Source organism: Neofelis nebulosa, chromosome 16 (assembly GCF_028018385.1).
Source record: "Neofelis nebulosa isolate mNeoNeb1 chromosome 16, mNeoNeb1.pri, whole genome shotgun sequence".
Classification (NCBI taxonomy): Eukaryota; Metazoa; Chordata; class Mammalia; order Carnivora; family Felidae; genus Neofelis; species Neofelis nebulosa.
This window is the reverse complement of record NC_080797.1, coordinates 32,328,138-32,344,867: the sequence shown is the minus strand read 5'-3', so window position 1 is coordinate 32,344,867 and position 16,730 is coordinate 32,328,138. Positions and strand designations below refer to the sequence as shown.

At 39.7% G+C, this 16,730-nt stretch overlaps 1 protein-coding gene across 19 annotated transcripts in view; it reads right to left on the bottom strand.

Annotated features, from left to right (window-relative positions):
• Positions 1–16,730, bottom strand: part of LOC131498188 (leucine-rich repeat-containing protein 37A3-like) — a 63,956-nt gene that overhangs the window by 12,328 nt on the left and 34,898 nt on the right. For 13 of the 19 annotated variants that reach the window (XM_058705185.1, XM_058705186.1, XM_058705187.1 and 10 more), the window contains 2 exons: positions 8,237–8,308; positions 7,600–7,674 (listed from right to left, as the gene is read on the bottom strand). In XM_058705185.1, the coding sequence (XP_058561168.1) occupies positions 7,600–7,674; positions 8,237–8,308 (147 nt within the window). Of the gene's footprint in view, positions 1–7,599; positions 7,675–8,236; positions 8,309–13,388; positions 13,494–13,544; positions 13,691–15,463; positions 15,854–15,915; positions 15,973–16,577 lie in introns of those variants that run through there. The other 6 variants (XM_058705193.1, XM_058705191.1, XM_058705192.1 and 3 more) reach the window with 6 other exon arrangements.

The following is a 16,730-nucleotide window of genomic DNA, read 5'->3' as shown; positions in this document are numbered from 1 at the left end:
TTTAATACACAGGTAACTCCTTCCAAGCCAAAAGTCTCACTTTGGGTTGAGAGCACACAGAAAGAGGGTAGACTTCTAAGAGTTTGAATAAATCTGAAATATGGCCCATACTGAGGATAAAAAGCAATCAACTTTGGCTCAGGTCATAATCTCGTGGTTCATGGGTTTGAGCCCCACATCAGGCTCTGTGCTGAGAGCTCGGAGCCTGGAACCTGCTTCAGATTTGTCTTCCTCTCTCTCTACCCCTTCCCTGATCACTCTCTGTGTCTTAAAAATAAATAAATGTTAAATTTTTTTTTTTTAAAAAAGCAATCAATCAAAAACTAATCCATAATCTACACAAATGCTACAATTAGCAGACAAGGACATTTAAAAAAGTTATTATAACAGTATTTCATATATGGAAAAAACCCCATGCCTCTACTTAACTCAATGAATTGTGCAACAACTTCAAGTGGCCTAATATATGTATACTTAGAGTCCACGAAGGAGAGGAGATATAAAAAAAATTTGAAAAACTAATAGCCCCCACATTTCCAAATAAGTAAACCCTATAAACTCACAAATCCAGGAAGGTCAATGAACTCTGAGCACAACATGGATTAAACTACATGTTTAGTTTAATCCATTCAACACGGATAAAACTACACCACGGCACATGATAATCAAACTGGTCAAAGCCAGCGATAAAGAGCAAATCTTAAAAGCAGCCAAAGGAACAAAACCACACATGACACACAGAGCAACGAAGATATAACAATGACAACATATTTCTTGTTGGCAATAATGTAAGCCAGAACTCGGTGGGGCAACATCTTTCAGGCAGTGAAAAGGAGAGGGGGACCAAATAGCTATCAAGCTAGAATTCTATACCCAAAGCTTTCAAAAATAAAAGCAAGATAAAGACTATCTGAGACATACAAGAGCTGGAAGAATTCATCATTAGCAGGCTTACACTGTAGAAATGCCAAAGGAAGTATTTTTTTAAATGTTTATTTGAGAGACAGAGAGAGAGGGCACGTGCAGTATGCGTGTGCAAGGGGGAAAGAGCACTGAGGAGACAGAGAATCCCAGGCAAAGCCCAATGCGGGAATTGAGCTCACAAACTGTGAGATTATGACCTGAGCCAAAATCAAGAGTTGGATGCTTAACTGACTGAGCCACCCAGGTGCCCCTAAAGAAAGTATTTTTAAGCAGAAGGAAAAGGATAGCAGACGGAAATGTGGATCCACACAAAGGAATGAAGAACATTAGAACTGGTAACTATATAGGTTATGATTTCACTTCACTATATGTATGTATATCATTTCACTATATGATTTCACTTATATGTAGAATCTCAGAAAAAAACAAACAAACAAACAAACAAACAAGGGGTGCCTGGATGGGCTAAGTCAATGAAGCATCCTACTCTTGATTTCGGCTCAGGATCTCAGGGTCGTGAGATCGAGCCCTGTGTCAGGCTCCACGCTCAGCATGGATTAGATTAAGATTCTCTTAAGATTCTCTTAAGATTCTCTCTCTCTCTCTCTCTCTCTCTCTCTCTCTCTCTCTCTCTCTCTCCTCTGCCCCTCTCCCCAACTTGTACACTCTGTCTCTAAAATTAAAAAAAAATACACCAAAAACCGTAAGATACCTAGGAATGAACCTAATCAAAGAGGTAAAAGATCTGTATGCTGAAAACAATAGAACGCTTATGAAAATAAATTGAAGAAGACAGAAAGAAATGGAAAAACATCCCATGCTCAAGGATTGGAAGAACAAATATTGTTAAAATGTCTATACTACTCAAAGCAAGCTACACATTCAATTCAATCCCTATCAAACACCAGTATTTTTCACAGAGCGAGAACAAACAATTCTAAAAGTTGTATGGAACAAGAAAAGACCCCGAATTATAATGTTGGGAAAAAACAAACAAACAAAGCTGGAGGCATCATGATTCTGGACTTCAAACTGTATTACAAAGCTGGAATCATCAAGACAGTGTGGTACTGCACAAAAACAGACACATAGATCAATAGAATAGAATAGAGAACCGAGAAATGGAGCCACAAATACACGGTCAACTAATCTTCGATAAAGCAGAATATCCAATGGAAAAAAGATAGTCTTTGCAATAAATGGTGTTGGGAAAACTGGACCGTAACATGCAGAAGAATGAAACTAAACCACTTTTTTATACCATACACAAAAATAAATTCAAAATGGATGAAAGACCTAAATGTGAGACAGGAAACCATCAAAATCCTAGAGGAGAACACAGGCAGAAACCTCTTTGATCTCAGCTAAAGCAACTTCTTACTAGACATGTCTCCAGAGGCAAGGGAAACAAAAGTACAAATGAACTACTGAGGAGTGCCTGGGTGGCTTAGCGGGTTGAATGCCTGACTCTTGGTGTTGGCTCAGGTCGTGATCTCAGGGTCGTGGATTGAACTCTGCATCAGGATTCTCTCTCCACTTGAGATTCTCTCTCTCCCTCTCTCTCTGCTCCCCCCCCCCCCATGCATACATGTATGTGTGTGTCCATGTTCTTAATTAATTAATTAATAGGGGCACCTGGGTGGCTCAGTTGGTTAAGTATCTGACTTGGCTCAGATCATGATCTTACAGTTCGTGAGTCTGAGCCCCGTGTCAGGCTCTGTGCTGAGAGCTTGGAGCCTGGAGCCTGTTTCAGATGCTGTGTCTCCCTCTCTCTCTCTCTGCCCCTCCCCTGCTTGCACTCTGTCTCTCTCTCTCAAAAATAAACATAAACAAACACACAAACAAACAAACAAACATTTTTTAAAATGAATTATTGGGACCTCATCAAGATAAAAACCTTCTGGGGCACCTGGGTGTCTCAGTCGGTTAAGCTTCTGACTTCAGCTCAGGTCATCATCTCACGGTTTGTGAGTTCGAGCTCCGCATCGACTCTCTGTTGACAGTGCGGAGCCTGCTCAGATCCTCTGTCTCCCTCACTCTCTGCCCCTACCCCACTCTTGTGCTCTCTCTCTCAAAAACAAACATCCATTAAAAAAAGATAAAAAGCTGTACAGCAAAGGAAACAATCAACAAAATTAAAAGGCAACTGATGAAATGGGAGAACATATTTGCAAATGACATAATCTGATAAAGGGCTAGTATCCAAAATATATAGAGGACTCAACACCCAAAAAAATCAAATACATAATCCAGTTAAGAAAAGGGCAGAAGACATGAATAGACAGTTTTTCAAAGAAGACATCCAGAAGGCTAACAGACACAGGAAAAGATGCTCAATATCACTCATCATCAAGGAAATACAAATCAAAATCACAATGAGATACGACCTCACATGTGTCAGAATGGCTAAAATTAATAACTCAGGAAACAACAGATGTGGAGAAAGGGGAACCCTTCTGCACTGCTGGTGGGAATGCAAACTGCTGTAGCCACTCTGGAAAACAGTATGGAGGTTTTTAAAAAGTTAAAAATAGAACTACCCTACAACCCAGCAATTGTACTACTAGGCATTTAACCAAAGGATACAAAAATGCTGATTTGAAGGGGCATGTGCACCCAATGTTTATAGCAGCACTATCAACAATAGCCAAAGTATGGAAAGAGCCCAAATGTCCATTGATGGATGAATGGATGAAAGATGTGGTATATATATACAATGGAGTATTACTTGGCAATCAAAAAGAATGAAATCTTGCCGTTTGCAACTACATGGATGGAACTGGAGGGTATTACGCTAAGTGAAATTAGTCAGTGAAAGACAAAAATCGTATCACTTCACTCATATGAGGACTTTAAGAGACAAAACAGATGAACATAGGGAAGGGAAACAAAAATAATATAAGAACAGGGAGGGGGACAAAACAGAAGAGACTCATAAATATGGAAAACAAACAGAGGGTTACTGGAGGGGTTGTGGGAGGGGGGATGGGCTAAATGGGTAAGGGGCACTAAGGAATCTACTCCTGAAATCATTGTTGCACTATATGCTAACTAATTTGGATGTAAATTTTAAAAAATAAAAAATAAAACAAGGTAAAAAATAAACAAAAAATAAACAAAAAACCAAATGAATGAATAAACAACAACAAAAAAGAGAAAACACTTGTAAATATGGAGAACAAACTGGGGATATGGACAAAATGAGTGAAAAGGGTTAAGAGGTACAAACTTGCAGTTATAAAATAAATAAGTCACCAGATGAAAAGTACAGCATAGGGAATATAGTCAATAATACTGTAATATACTTATTGTGGTGAGCATTTCATAATGTATATAATTGATCACTGTGTTGTGAGCATTTCATAATGTATATAAAAGTTCACTGTGTTGTACACCTGAAACTAATTTCATATTACATGATCTATATATACTTCAATAAAAGAGATAATTGAGGGGCACCCAGGTGGCTCAGTCAGTTAAGCATCTGACTTCAGCTCAGGTCATGATCTCATAGTCTGTGATTTCAGGCCCCACATCAGGCTCTGTGTCTACAGCTCAGAGCCTGGAGCCTGCTTCAGATTCTGTGTCTCCCTCTCTCTCTGCCCCTCCCCCACTTGCACTCTGTCTCTCTCAAAAATACAAAAATAAAAAAAGATAATTGACTATTTAAACAAACAAACAAAAAATAATATGGTGTGCTAAAAGTAAAATGTATGAAAACAATAGCACAAAGGTCAGGAGGGGAACCATCGAAGTACACTATTTATTGTAAGGTTCTTATACTATTCATGAAATCATATAATATCATTTGAAGATAGACTGTGATAAGTTAAACATGAACACTACAAACCATTAAACAGCTACTAAAATAACAAAACCTGAGTTGTAACTATTTATCCCCCCACCAAAAAATAATAAAACGTACTAAATCAACCCAAGAGCAGGAAGAAAAAGAAAAAGAAAAGAAACAAAGAACAGATGGGATACATAGAAAAGAGTAGACAGTAGCTTTAAATGTAATCATGTAAATAATTACATTAAATATAAATGGTATAATCACCTAATTAAAAGATAGAGTTGTCATACTGGATAAAAAAGCAAAAGCCAACTATATGCTGTCTATAAGATTCATCTTCAATACAAAGATATAAGTAGGTTAAAAATATGGAAGAAATTATGCCTTGCTAACACTAATCAAACGAAACCTTGAGTGGCTATATTTACTATAGGACAAAGTCAATTTCAAAGCAAAGATATTACCAGGGATAAATGAGGTTATTCCATTGTGATAGAAATGTCAACTATTAGAAAAGACATAACTTAAAAATTTATGTATCTGATAACAGAACTTCCAAATATATTAAGGAGAATAGGAAAGAGAGACACATAAGTACACAATTATAGTTGGAGATTTCAATATCCCTCTCTCAATAATTGACAGAAAAAATATACAGAAAATGAGTAATGATACATCAGACTTGAAAAATACTACCAACCTACTTGACCTAGTTGACATTTATAGAATACTCCACACCAAATCAGCAGACTACATATTTTTTTTCAAGTGGACACATAATATTTATCAAAATAGACCATATTCTCATCTATTACCAGAATTCATTGGCTATAAAACAAGCCTCAATAAATTTAAAAGGATTTCAGTCATCCAGCATATTGTTCTGTGACCACAATGGAATTAAATAACAAATTAACAGATCTGTAAAATCTCCAAATATTTAGAAACTAACCAACACACTCCTAAGTAACCCTATTGGTCAAATAAGTCAAAATGGATATTAGAAACTATTTTGTACCAACTGAAACTGAAAACACAACATGTCAACATGTGGGATGTTGCTCATATAGTATTCATCTTCCCCAGGGTCCACTTTTAAGAAACTAGAAAAAGAAAAGGAAATTCATCACTGAGTAAGGAGAGAAAGTGGAATGATAAAGATCAAAGCAGAAATTTTTAAAAAGGAAAACAAAAATAGAGAAGTCAGTGTAATGAAAAGGCACTTTTTAGAGAAGATAAGTAAAACTGATAAACTTCTGGCCAGATTTATCAAGAAAAGACAAGAGAAGACACAAATTATCAATATCAAAAATGAGAGGAATGACATCACTACAATTCTACAGATACTAAAAGGATAATAAGGGAATGTTATAAAATACTTTATGTCAATAACTTCAAGATGAAATAGATTCCCTGAAAGACATGAACTACTCAAAAAAATAAAGTATGTAATTTAAGTAGCACTATTACAAAAATAAAATCTGTAGTTTAACACTTTCTCACAAAGAAAGCTTCAAGCCCACATGGCTTCACTGGTGAATTCTAGCAAACATTTAAGGGAAAAATAATGCCAATTCTGCACAAACTGTACTAGAGAATTGAAGAGAGGGGAATACTTCCCAACTCAATCTTAAGGCCAACATTCACCTTACGAAAAATAGATAAAGACCTTAGAAGAAAGGATAGATAGAAGATCTCATATACTGCTGGCTGGAATGCAAAATGGTACATCCACTTTAGAAAACAGGTAAGCAGTTTCTTAAAAAGTTAAATATACACTTAGCATATGATGTAGCAATCCTGCCATTAGGTATTTTACCACCTGCCCCCCTCCCCCAATGAAAACATATGCTCATACGAAGACCTGCATGTAAGTGTTTTAAGCAACTTTATTCATAAAGGCCAAAAAGCTAGAAACAACTCAAATGCCCATTAACTGATGAATGCATAAACAAACTGGTATATCCTCACAACTGCAATACTACTCGGCAATAAAAAGGAAATGAACTACTGACATGTGCAAAAACATGGATGAGTCTCTGGGGTGCCTGGGTGGCTCAGTCAGATAAGTGACCGACTTTGGCTCAGGCCATGATCTCATGTTCCGCAGGTTCATGCCCTGTATTGGGCTCTGCGCTGACAGAGCCTGGAGCCTGCTTCGGGTTCTGTCTCTCTCTCTCTCTCTCTCTCTCTCTCTCTCTCTCTCTCTGCCCCTCTCCTGCTTAGCTCTCTGTTTCTCAAAAATAAATAAACGTTAAGAAAGTTAAAAAAAAAACATGGATGAATCTCAAAAGGATTATGCTGAAAGGAACCAATCACAGAAGACTGCATACTGTATGATTTCATTTATTATTTTTTTTAATGTTCATTTATTTTTGAGAGAGAGAGAGAGATGGAGTGCAAATGGGGAAGGGGTAGAGAGACAGGGAGACACAGAATCCGAAGCAGGCTCCAGGCTCTGAGCTGTCAGGACAGAGTCCGATGCAGGGCTTGAACTCACAGACCGCCAGATCATGACCTGAGCTGAAGTCGGACGCTTAACTGCCTGAGCCACCCAGGTGCCCCTTGTATGATTTCATTTATAAGACACTGTGGAAAAGGCAAAACTATAGGGACAAAAATTATGTTGGTGGTTGCCAGGGCTGGTGGTGAGAAAAGGGGATTGGCTGCAAAGGCACATAGGGGCCTTTTGGGGTGACAGAAATGTTCTACGTCTCAAATGTGGTGGTGGTTACATAACTACACGTTTGTCAAAACTCATCAAACTGTATGCTTAAAAAGAGTAAATTTTATACCTCAATAAATCTGACTTAAGAAAACAATAAAACAAATCTAAATAAACAACTAAGTGAAAATACACATAAGAAAAATCAACTTACAGTGTTTCCAATTCAAGGGTCATCATGAGGATGCTCTCAACTGTTGTAAGTGACACCTGTGTTGATCCCATGTCTCTGAAGGAGAAAGCCCAAACATGCGTGATTTGAACCCAAGGATAAAAATTCTGTACCTAAAAAGATACTTAACAACATGTGATTACTTCAATTCTGGCTTCTTTGTCAAGTCAGCTCAAGAGTTTTCTTGCTATGGACAATAATTTCAGAAAGCTCCCAATGAAGACATTTTATGTGCATCATCAAATTAATCACCTTGGTGCTCAACAGTACAATCCTTTTTACTCTTATCCTCATTTTCATTCTCAATTGCATCCACCTCTCTTGATTAGTCTTTTTTTCTTTTAATATACACTTTACTCCACTTTCCACTTTGAGATAAATGGTATTTCTACCTACATCTACAAGTCCCATGTCTGTTATGTGTTCTTCAATACTACTCCTTCCTCTGCAGGCTATCTTGCCCATATACGTTTTTTCTTTGCTAATAATGCTTATTTCAATAACCCAGTTAAAATTTAAATTACGACTTTTTAACCAAAACGCAAATACTGAATCTTTTGATGACAACAAAAAAGATCAGAAATCATCTCGCGAGCCATGAGATTGTTGCAATACTTACAAATATTTTAATGCTGGCAACTTAAAAAGATAGGAATCTTCAACAGTTGACAGAGGGTTACGACTGATAATTCTGAAAAATGCAATGGAATTAAAATTATCTGCATTTCCAGTAATGACTACCATGAAAGTTTATGTTCATTTTGGGGGTATGGAACTGGAAGGTGAAAACTAATCATTTTCTGCCTTTGCCTATAAGTCACCCTTAGATTCTGTAAAGCACTCTTCCTTTGGGAACTACCCAGCTCTCTGGACGATAAAGTGGAGAACAGAAAGAGGAAAAAAAAATTTTTTTTTTTTTTTACGTGGACAGCAAAGCAAAGATATGCCAAAGAACTTTTTGGGCTGAAAATCCTAGAAGTGACTATGCTGGTAGGATAGTCAGGCTCTGTAGGAAAGACTGTTTCTAGTGTCCTCTATAATTCTAGGTGCTTTTCCTTTATCTCTAGAAATGTAAAAAATCCCACAGTTTAAAACACCCGGTTAAAGACAAAAATAGGACCAATTCCTCAGTTTGGGGGCCAAAGACAAAGGGATTAATCTAAGAGGAAATGGTGAAAGCTATACCCCCACCATGTGTATTCTCCTATGACAGCCTTTGTTAGGTGGCATATGATCCCGTTTCCTTATCCATCTCCTGGACTGCCAGCTCCTTGAGGGCAGGGACCATACTCTATTGTCATTTTTGTCCCTGTGCCTGACAGAGTGCTTGTTATTTACTAGGTACTTAGTGAAGGCTTGTTGAATAAATAACATTTTGTCACTGCTTGACACAAGTTTTTATTCCAAAATGCTGAGTAGATTTTCTTCTCAGTTCTTTACAGCAAAAATAAAGTGAAGGAAACAGGAAGAAAGAAAAGAAAATCTGCCTTTAGGTTGACTCTGCTCAAGAATCATCACTGTACTTTTGCAAAATTATAAGGATAATCATCACAACCAATACTATTGAGCTATAGGGCATCTGTGATCAGCATTTCACATTTAAACCTCACAGTAACCTTATGTGATAGATACATCACTACCCCATTTTACAAGTGAGGAAACTAAAGTACAGAGAGGTTGTATAATTTGTCCCAGTTTGTCAAGCCAGTCAAGAAGCAGAGCTGGAATCTGAACTCAGTTCTGACTCCAAAGCCTGTATTTAACTTGTATGAAAAAAAAGGGGGTTTAAAATAGCCGTTACCTTAAACTTAACTTTGAGAGCATTAAATATAGAAACACTTTGCTGAACTTCATCTCTCCATCTGGGAGAGCTTCTCTAAGAATTACATTTTCTATTTTTATTCCTTTCCTCTAATCATCTCCCATGATTAAGTATTTAATTAGCCTGTGATCATTGAGACTTTAGAGATTTCATTTTTTATTTTTTTATTCTATTTTTGGAGAGAGAGAGAGTACAAGAGTATGAGTGAAGGAGAGGCAGAGGAAGAGAGAGAGAGAGAGAGAGAGAGAGAGAGAGAGAGAGAGAGAGAGAGAGAGAGAGAATCCCAAGCAGGCTCCATGCCCAGTGCACACAGCCTGACATGGGGCTTGATCCCATGACCGCAAGATCATGACCTGAGCCGAAATCAAGAGTCAGGCAGTTACCTGAGCCACCCAGGTGCCCTGAGACTTTAGAGATTTTAAAGCCCTGTTACAGGTGAATCAGTGAAAATGAGAAAGGAAGGACGTCTGAAAATTCATCCTTCCGTAAAAGCAACAACAACAACAACAAAAACTAGCAAAAATGGTCAAAATCAACTTTCTCAGAACTTTGGAAATTTTAACCAATGGGCTTGCAGCAACCCGAGAGCATTTATTAAAGAACAAATTACTAATTTCTATAAGAACAGTGAGCTCTGTGGTTTTAACTTGTCCTCAACCTCTGCTCTCCATCCTGATGGTAGCCTTAAAAATTGCCCACATCCCAGGGGAACAAAATGGAGCTGAAGTTCCTTAAAGCCTCATTCCCAAGGAACAAACTGTCATTGTTCTACCTGTCTAGTGGGGTCCCTAAAAAACTTCACTTGAAAGCCTTGCCCTTGACCTCACTGAGAACTGCACAGTGCTAAAATAGCCTCTTCCCAAGGGGCATTTTTTGAAAACAATTATAGATAAATGTTTTAATCTGGCAGCTATGTGAGGCAATTGAAAACAAGACAAAAAATAGCCTAAACAAAAAGCCTAAAAGGAAAAAGCTGAGAAATGAGATGTCCATAGGGACTTTGAAATGCTCCAACATCTTCCCGGGTAACTAGAAGACCACAAGACATATTCCTGGGAATGTAGAAAAAAAACCTTAGCACTAATAAATGAGTTCAGCAAGGTTACAGGACACAAGATCAATATGTAAAAATTAGCTTTATTTCTATACATCAGCAATGACTATTCCAAAAATGAAATTAGGAAAACAATTCCATGTATAACAGTACTCAAAAGAACAAAATACTTAGGAAAACATTTAACCAAAGAAGTGCAAGAATCACACTAAAAACCACAAAACGTTGTTGAAAGAAATTAAAGAAGATTGAAATAAATGTAAAGATATGCCATGTTCACGGATCAGAAGAAAATATTGTTAAAATGGCACTATACCCCAAATTGAACTGTGGTTTCAGTATAATCCCTATCAAAACCCCAACCGACTTCTTTCCAAAAACTGGCAAGCTAATTCTAAAATCTGTATGTGAATTCAAGGGACCGAGAATAGCCAAAATGATCTTTTAAAAAAAAAAAAAGTTTATCTATTCATTTTGAGAGACAGCGAGCATACACACCCGTGCAGAAGAGCAAACATGAGCGAGTGTGACTGGGGAAAAGTGTGAGCAGGGGAGGGGCAGAGGGAGAAGGAGAGGGAGCATCCCAAGCAGGCTCCATGCTGTCAGTGCAGATTGCAACACGGGGTTCCATCTCACAAACCATGAGGTCCTGACCTGAGCTGAAATCAAGAGCCGGCCACTTAACCAACTGAGCTACCCAGGTGCTCCAAAACGATTTTGACAAAGAACAACAAAATGGGAAGACTCACACGCCCTGGTTTCAAAACCTACTTCAAAACTACAGTAATCACGGTGTGGTACTGGCATAAGAACAGACATGTAAGTTGATGGAACAGAACTGACAGTCCAGGAATAAATCCTCACATTTATGGCTCACTGATTTTCAACAAGGCTGCCAACACCATTCAATGTGGGAAGACTAGTCTTTTCAAATGATGCTGGGACAACCGTATATCCCCATACAAAATAATGTAGTTGGATTCCTACACTTCACGCCATATATAAATATTAACTCAAAATGAGTCAAAGACCTAAATGGAAGAGCTCAAGCTATAAAACTCTCAGGAGAGAAATCTTTATGACCTTGGATTTAGGCAACAGTTTCTTAGACATGACACAAAAAGCACAACAAACCAAAGGAAAAATAGATAAACTGGACTTTATTTAAAAATAAAAAAACAACCCACAACTATCATATGTCTGATACAAGTCTAGTATCCAGAATATCCAGAATATATAAGGAACTCTTAAAACTCAGTAAAAAGACAAATAATCAAATGTTTAAATGGGTAAAGGATTTGAAGAGACATTTCGCCAAAGAAAATACATGAATGGCCAATAAGCACATGAAAAGATGCTCAATGTCTTAGGTCATTAGGGAAATATAAATCAAAGCTACAATGAGATACTACTCTACACTCACTAAGATGGCTATGATCGAACAGAGAGACAGTGATAAGTGGTAGCAAGATTTGGGGAAACCAGAATCTTCATACATTGGTGGGAATGTAAAATGGTGTAGTCGCTGTGGAAAACAGTGTGGCAGTTCCTCAAAAGGGTTAAATATAGAGTTACTACATGACCCAGCAATTCCACTCTTAGGTATGTACCCAAGAGAATTAAAAACATATGACCACACAAAAACTTGTACATGAATACTCATAGCAGCATTATTCATAATAGCCAAAAAGTCAAAATAATCCAAATGTCCAATAACTCACGAATGGATGAACAAAATGTGATTGGAGCACCTGGGTGGCTCAGTCGGTTAAGCATCTGACTTTGGCTCAGGTCGTCATCTCACAGTTCATGAGTTCGAGCTCTACATCAGGCTCTGTGGTTTTGGATCCTCTGTCCCCCTCTCTCTCTCCGCCCGTTCCCCGCTTGTGTGTGCACTCTCTTTCAAAAAGAAATCAACATTAAAAAAAAGAATGAAGTACTGAAACATGCTACAACCGGATAAATCTTGAAGCCAACAAGCTATGTGAAAGAAACTAGACACACATTTCTATGAAATGTCCAGAATAGGCAAATCCATAGGGGCAGAAGGTAAATTAGTTGTTGCCAGGGGCCTGGGAGGAAGGGAGAATGGGGAGTAAAGGCTGATGGGTATGGTATTTCTTTCGAGGGGGGCGATGACCATGTTCTGGAATTAGCAGTGATTATTGTCTATCAAAGTATACCATTGGACTATATACTTTATAATGTTGCATATTCTATTAGGCGGACTATATCTCAATTTGAAAAAAAAAAAAAAAAGAACCATGTTGTGATAAATAGAGAACCAGTTGCCAGAAGATCAAACATGTTAGTAGGTGGAGAAAAGGGGAGCGAAGATTCAAACTCTTCCACAACGGAGGTCAGAGGGAGTTAGCGGTGCGGCTGGGAGCCATGCATTTTTGTTCTTGCCTTGGAAACTCCCCTATTCTTCCTATTCCAGCCCATTCTTCTACGTTTTTTCGGGCCCATTAACATGTCGGGTTTGCGTAACACTAGTTAATATCCAGTCAGACAATGTTATGAAGAGAAAGAACGTGAGTGTCACATGTCTGGTTAAACACAGTTCCTCAACCTTGAGGCTCTGAATGTCCTTTGGCTTTGAAAAAATAAAAATGGCATTAATACCGACAAGCTTACTGGTGGGCTCTGTGCAAGTAACCTCTTCCACGTGTGTGTCTTCCCCTGCCCACTGCTTCCTCCCCCCCCGCCCCCCCCACCCCCCACCCCCGGCTCCCTATTAAGAAAGACTATGAAGAATTATGCAGCCAAAACAGTTTAGTAGTTTGTTATCCTTCCCCCCAACTATCTCAGTGCTCTACCCCCACTGTCCCCCCCCCCTCTTTCCTGGTAGCTCACCCATGGCCTTATACCCATCGGCTCGGTGCTTCCTCTTACCCAGGCAGCCCTCCTGCTGAGATGAATGCCCTGTGTTTATGTGTAGTGAAAACAAAATACAGGCCACTCCAAATTATCCTATTTCCTCCTGTCTTTAGTGCCGCCTTCTCTTCATGGAGCTATTGTGCCTGAGCCAAGGGGAGAATGAGAACTGACCCGACAGGTTACATCTGCTGGACCGACAGCAATTGTTTTTCCACAGACTGCGATACGAACGAACACGAACGGTGGACGCTGCGCTAGAGATCATCTCCATTTCCGTTCAATTCCCTCATTTTACAGATAAAACGTGTGCTGACTCAGTCTATTGGCTTTTGGATATTCGTGGGCTTATCTTTATGGGAGTAAAACATAACAACAGTTATCCTCAAAGACTGTCTCATAATCAAAGTTGAAGAAATACTGTTCTAGATATCTTTTTGTTTTTTAAAAAACTCTATCTTATTTGAAGAGGAAAACTCAAGTATTTTTGCAAAAGCTTTCTGTTGCAGAGCAACGGGACAGACTAAAGGTAGCTCACAAAATAAGGGAACATTTCTTACGTGTTATTTTTTTTTTCCTCCAAATTCTTCTACAGAGGTCCAGACAGATGGGCTACGTTTCCTTTCTACTCACTGAGGAGACAGAGAAGACTTGAGGACTGAAGCTTGTCACCACTGTCCTGAATGTACTGAAATCCTAACAGCTTTGGCTGAAAAAACGTCCAAAGCAGGCAGTGAAAATACATTTCAAATAGGACAAACTCCAAACTCTCTATGCTGGAATCCCAAGGCATGGAGGGAAAACTGGCTCCTTGGAGGAAAGCAGTTGAAGAAATAAGTAGAGTGATCTAGACCCTATTCCAGTATGTTTGAAGTACTTGGGGATAGAATAACCCCTTTCCTTTATTCATCTACATAGGTCCATGAGCCATGAGAACATGACTCCCCATGCGAAGCTCCTCAATACAAGACATCTAACGGCATCACGTAGATCCTTTCTCAGGGGTTGGGCGGGGGGAGGGGCGAAGCCTAAAGAATCTGAAATGGTGAGCCCCTGTTTTAATGCAAGTTCTGAGAACAGCCTTGAAGAGGAGTTTCTGGCAGTGAGGAACAGCCCAAGAAGCAAGGGCCCCGGAATCAGGCAGACCTAGGTCTGAATTCTGGCTGTCGCTTCCTGGTGAAGGGACTTAAGTAACGAACGTCTCCGAGTCTTTTTAGCAGCATTTACCTCATAAGGCAACTTGAGGATTAAAGGAAAGAGCATGTGCAAAGCACCTAGCATAAGGCTGGGCACAGAGTGGGTGCCTAGCAGTGACGATGTGATGTTTGCACAGGCGGTGAGCAGGAAGCCTGGGGATGCCCATGGGTGGCATGGCCAGGAGCTCCCGAAGCATAGGGAAAAGGAGCTCCCTGCTCGAAAGGTCCTATTCCAGTGAGAAGCTGACTCCAAGGGACGACGCCCAAAAGGCCGGTTGTCATTCAGGTCCTACCTAGTGCCGGGGAATGCGGAATTGTATTACTCGCGAAGCTTCTTAAGTGGTGCTGTCACTTACTGACAGTGTGAAGCTAGGCAAGTCAGCCGATGTCTCTGAGTTTCAACTTCCTCATCCCCGAAATGAGGATGACACTCCCTGTATCACAAGAGTTGCTGGAAAACCGAAAATGAAGTGCCGTGTGAGGGGCCACGTCGGGAGCATTTCCCACGTGCCAGGCTCTGTTCTAAGAGTTTAAGACGCACCGTCTTACTTGCAGCACAAGCGAAAGGTCTTAGCGTAGTGCCGGGGCGCAGTAAATACCTAGCAGAGGTAGGTATTAAAGAAATGATATGGGGCGGAGGAGCAACTACCAGCAACTACCAGCTTCCCAGAGAAAGAAGATGCCTTGGCATACACGTGGGAAGAATCCGATGCAGCTGGGAGAAGACAAGTAACAGTGGGGTATGACTATCGCAAAGCTTCTGAACTACCACACACAGGAACTAATAAAAGTTACCCTAAATCACCCCAAAAGGACAGCCCTGAGGTGCCATCTTCATCCTTAACGTTGATGCCTTTCTGACTCTGAGAAGAAGCCGCCAGGATTTCCGGGACACACCGAAAAGCGACGACAATATCCTGAAGTGTGTAAGCTTGTGTGGGCACGCAGCCGTCTAAAAGGAAGCAGATGGCGGTTGACTGGGGGAGCGTTAGGGCGTCTCTGTGACTGCGGCTCGACTCTGCCTTCAGAGGGTGGCCACACCTACCGCAACGAGATTCTCAACAATAATTCAAAAGGGGTAAGGCTTAGATTTTCCTCATTCTCCCTTAGAGCTTATGTTCTTGGCACAACACTGATGCGCCACAGACGAGCCAGCATGTGAGTGTGCTCTATCCCGATAAGGTACAGCCTTTCTACATCGTAGAGCCCTTCAGCTCCTAAACTCATGGAGCTCGTACTGTTAGAAGCAATGAAGTGAATTTTTTAAAATAAGCCATCGGTCTGGACCTGTGTAGGTGAATGAAGGAGAAGCACTTTAAAGTCAGGAAAAAAAAAAAAGTATCCTTAACATTTAGGATTATCAACCACTGTTGGTTTTCCATAATATATTTCATTCCTGATTTCATCTGAAAGAAATAGGATTATTACTACCATTCAAAAAGTGGTACCTTATTAATAAACTCTTGGCATGGCTTTGAGGTGGGTTTCAGATTCAAAATAGACTTTACCACACCGCTAACGTGTTCACTCAGTGTTTATCAATAACTTAAGAGGCTTCATTCAAAAAACTTACTGAGATAGAATTACCTGAAACCCAGGGGTGAATCGAGGCCTTGTAGGGTCTGAACCTCATCTACTTTGGGAAATCCTGCCTCATCAAAACATGCAAAATTATGCGTACAGGAACTGCGAGGGTCCCTCCCGAGACTTCGGAAGGGGCCTACGTAAGTGAGAAGACCTGAAGTTTAAGCTTCAGTCAGTTCAAGATAAATCCACCTCAGCTGGGGCCCAAAAGGTTTACAAACTTATTCAATGCTGGAGAAAATAGTGTTTCAACTTATAAACACCCCAGTAATAAGTCACGTAGGTAACAACGTGACTGAATTCACGGGATGGCATCTCCCTTGCGCATGCTCTCTTTCTCTCAGAATAAATAAAGAAACGTTAAAAATAAAAAAGAAAAGAAAAGTTTGGCCCCAAACAAGGAGCCCAACCTCCAATACACACTTACTGTACTGTGATAATTTTTTGGAAGTTAACTGTGAATTCGTTTTAGTAGTACAGCTCTATTCAAACCACATTGAAAGGGCGGGCCTACGCCGGCTGACTCCATCTTGTTCTGTGTCCTTCACCTTGACCACACCTCCTCCCCTTGAGTAACCCC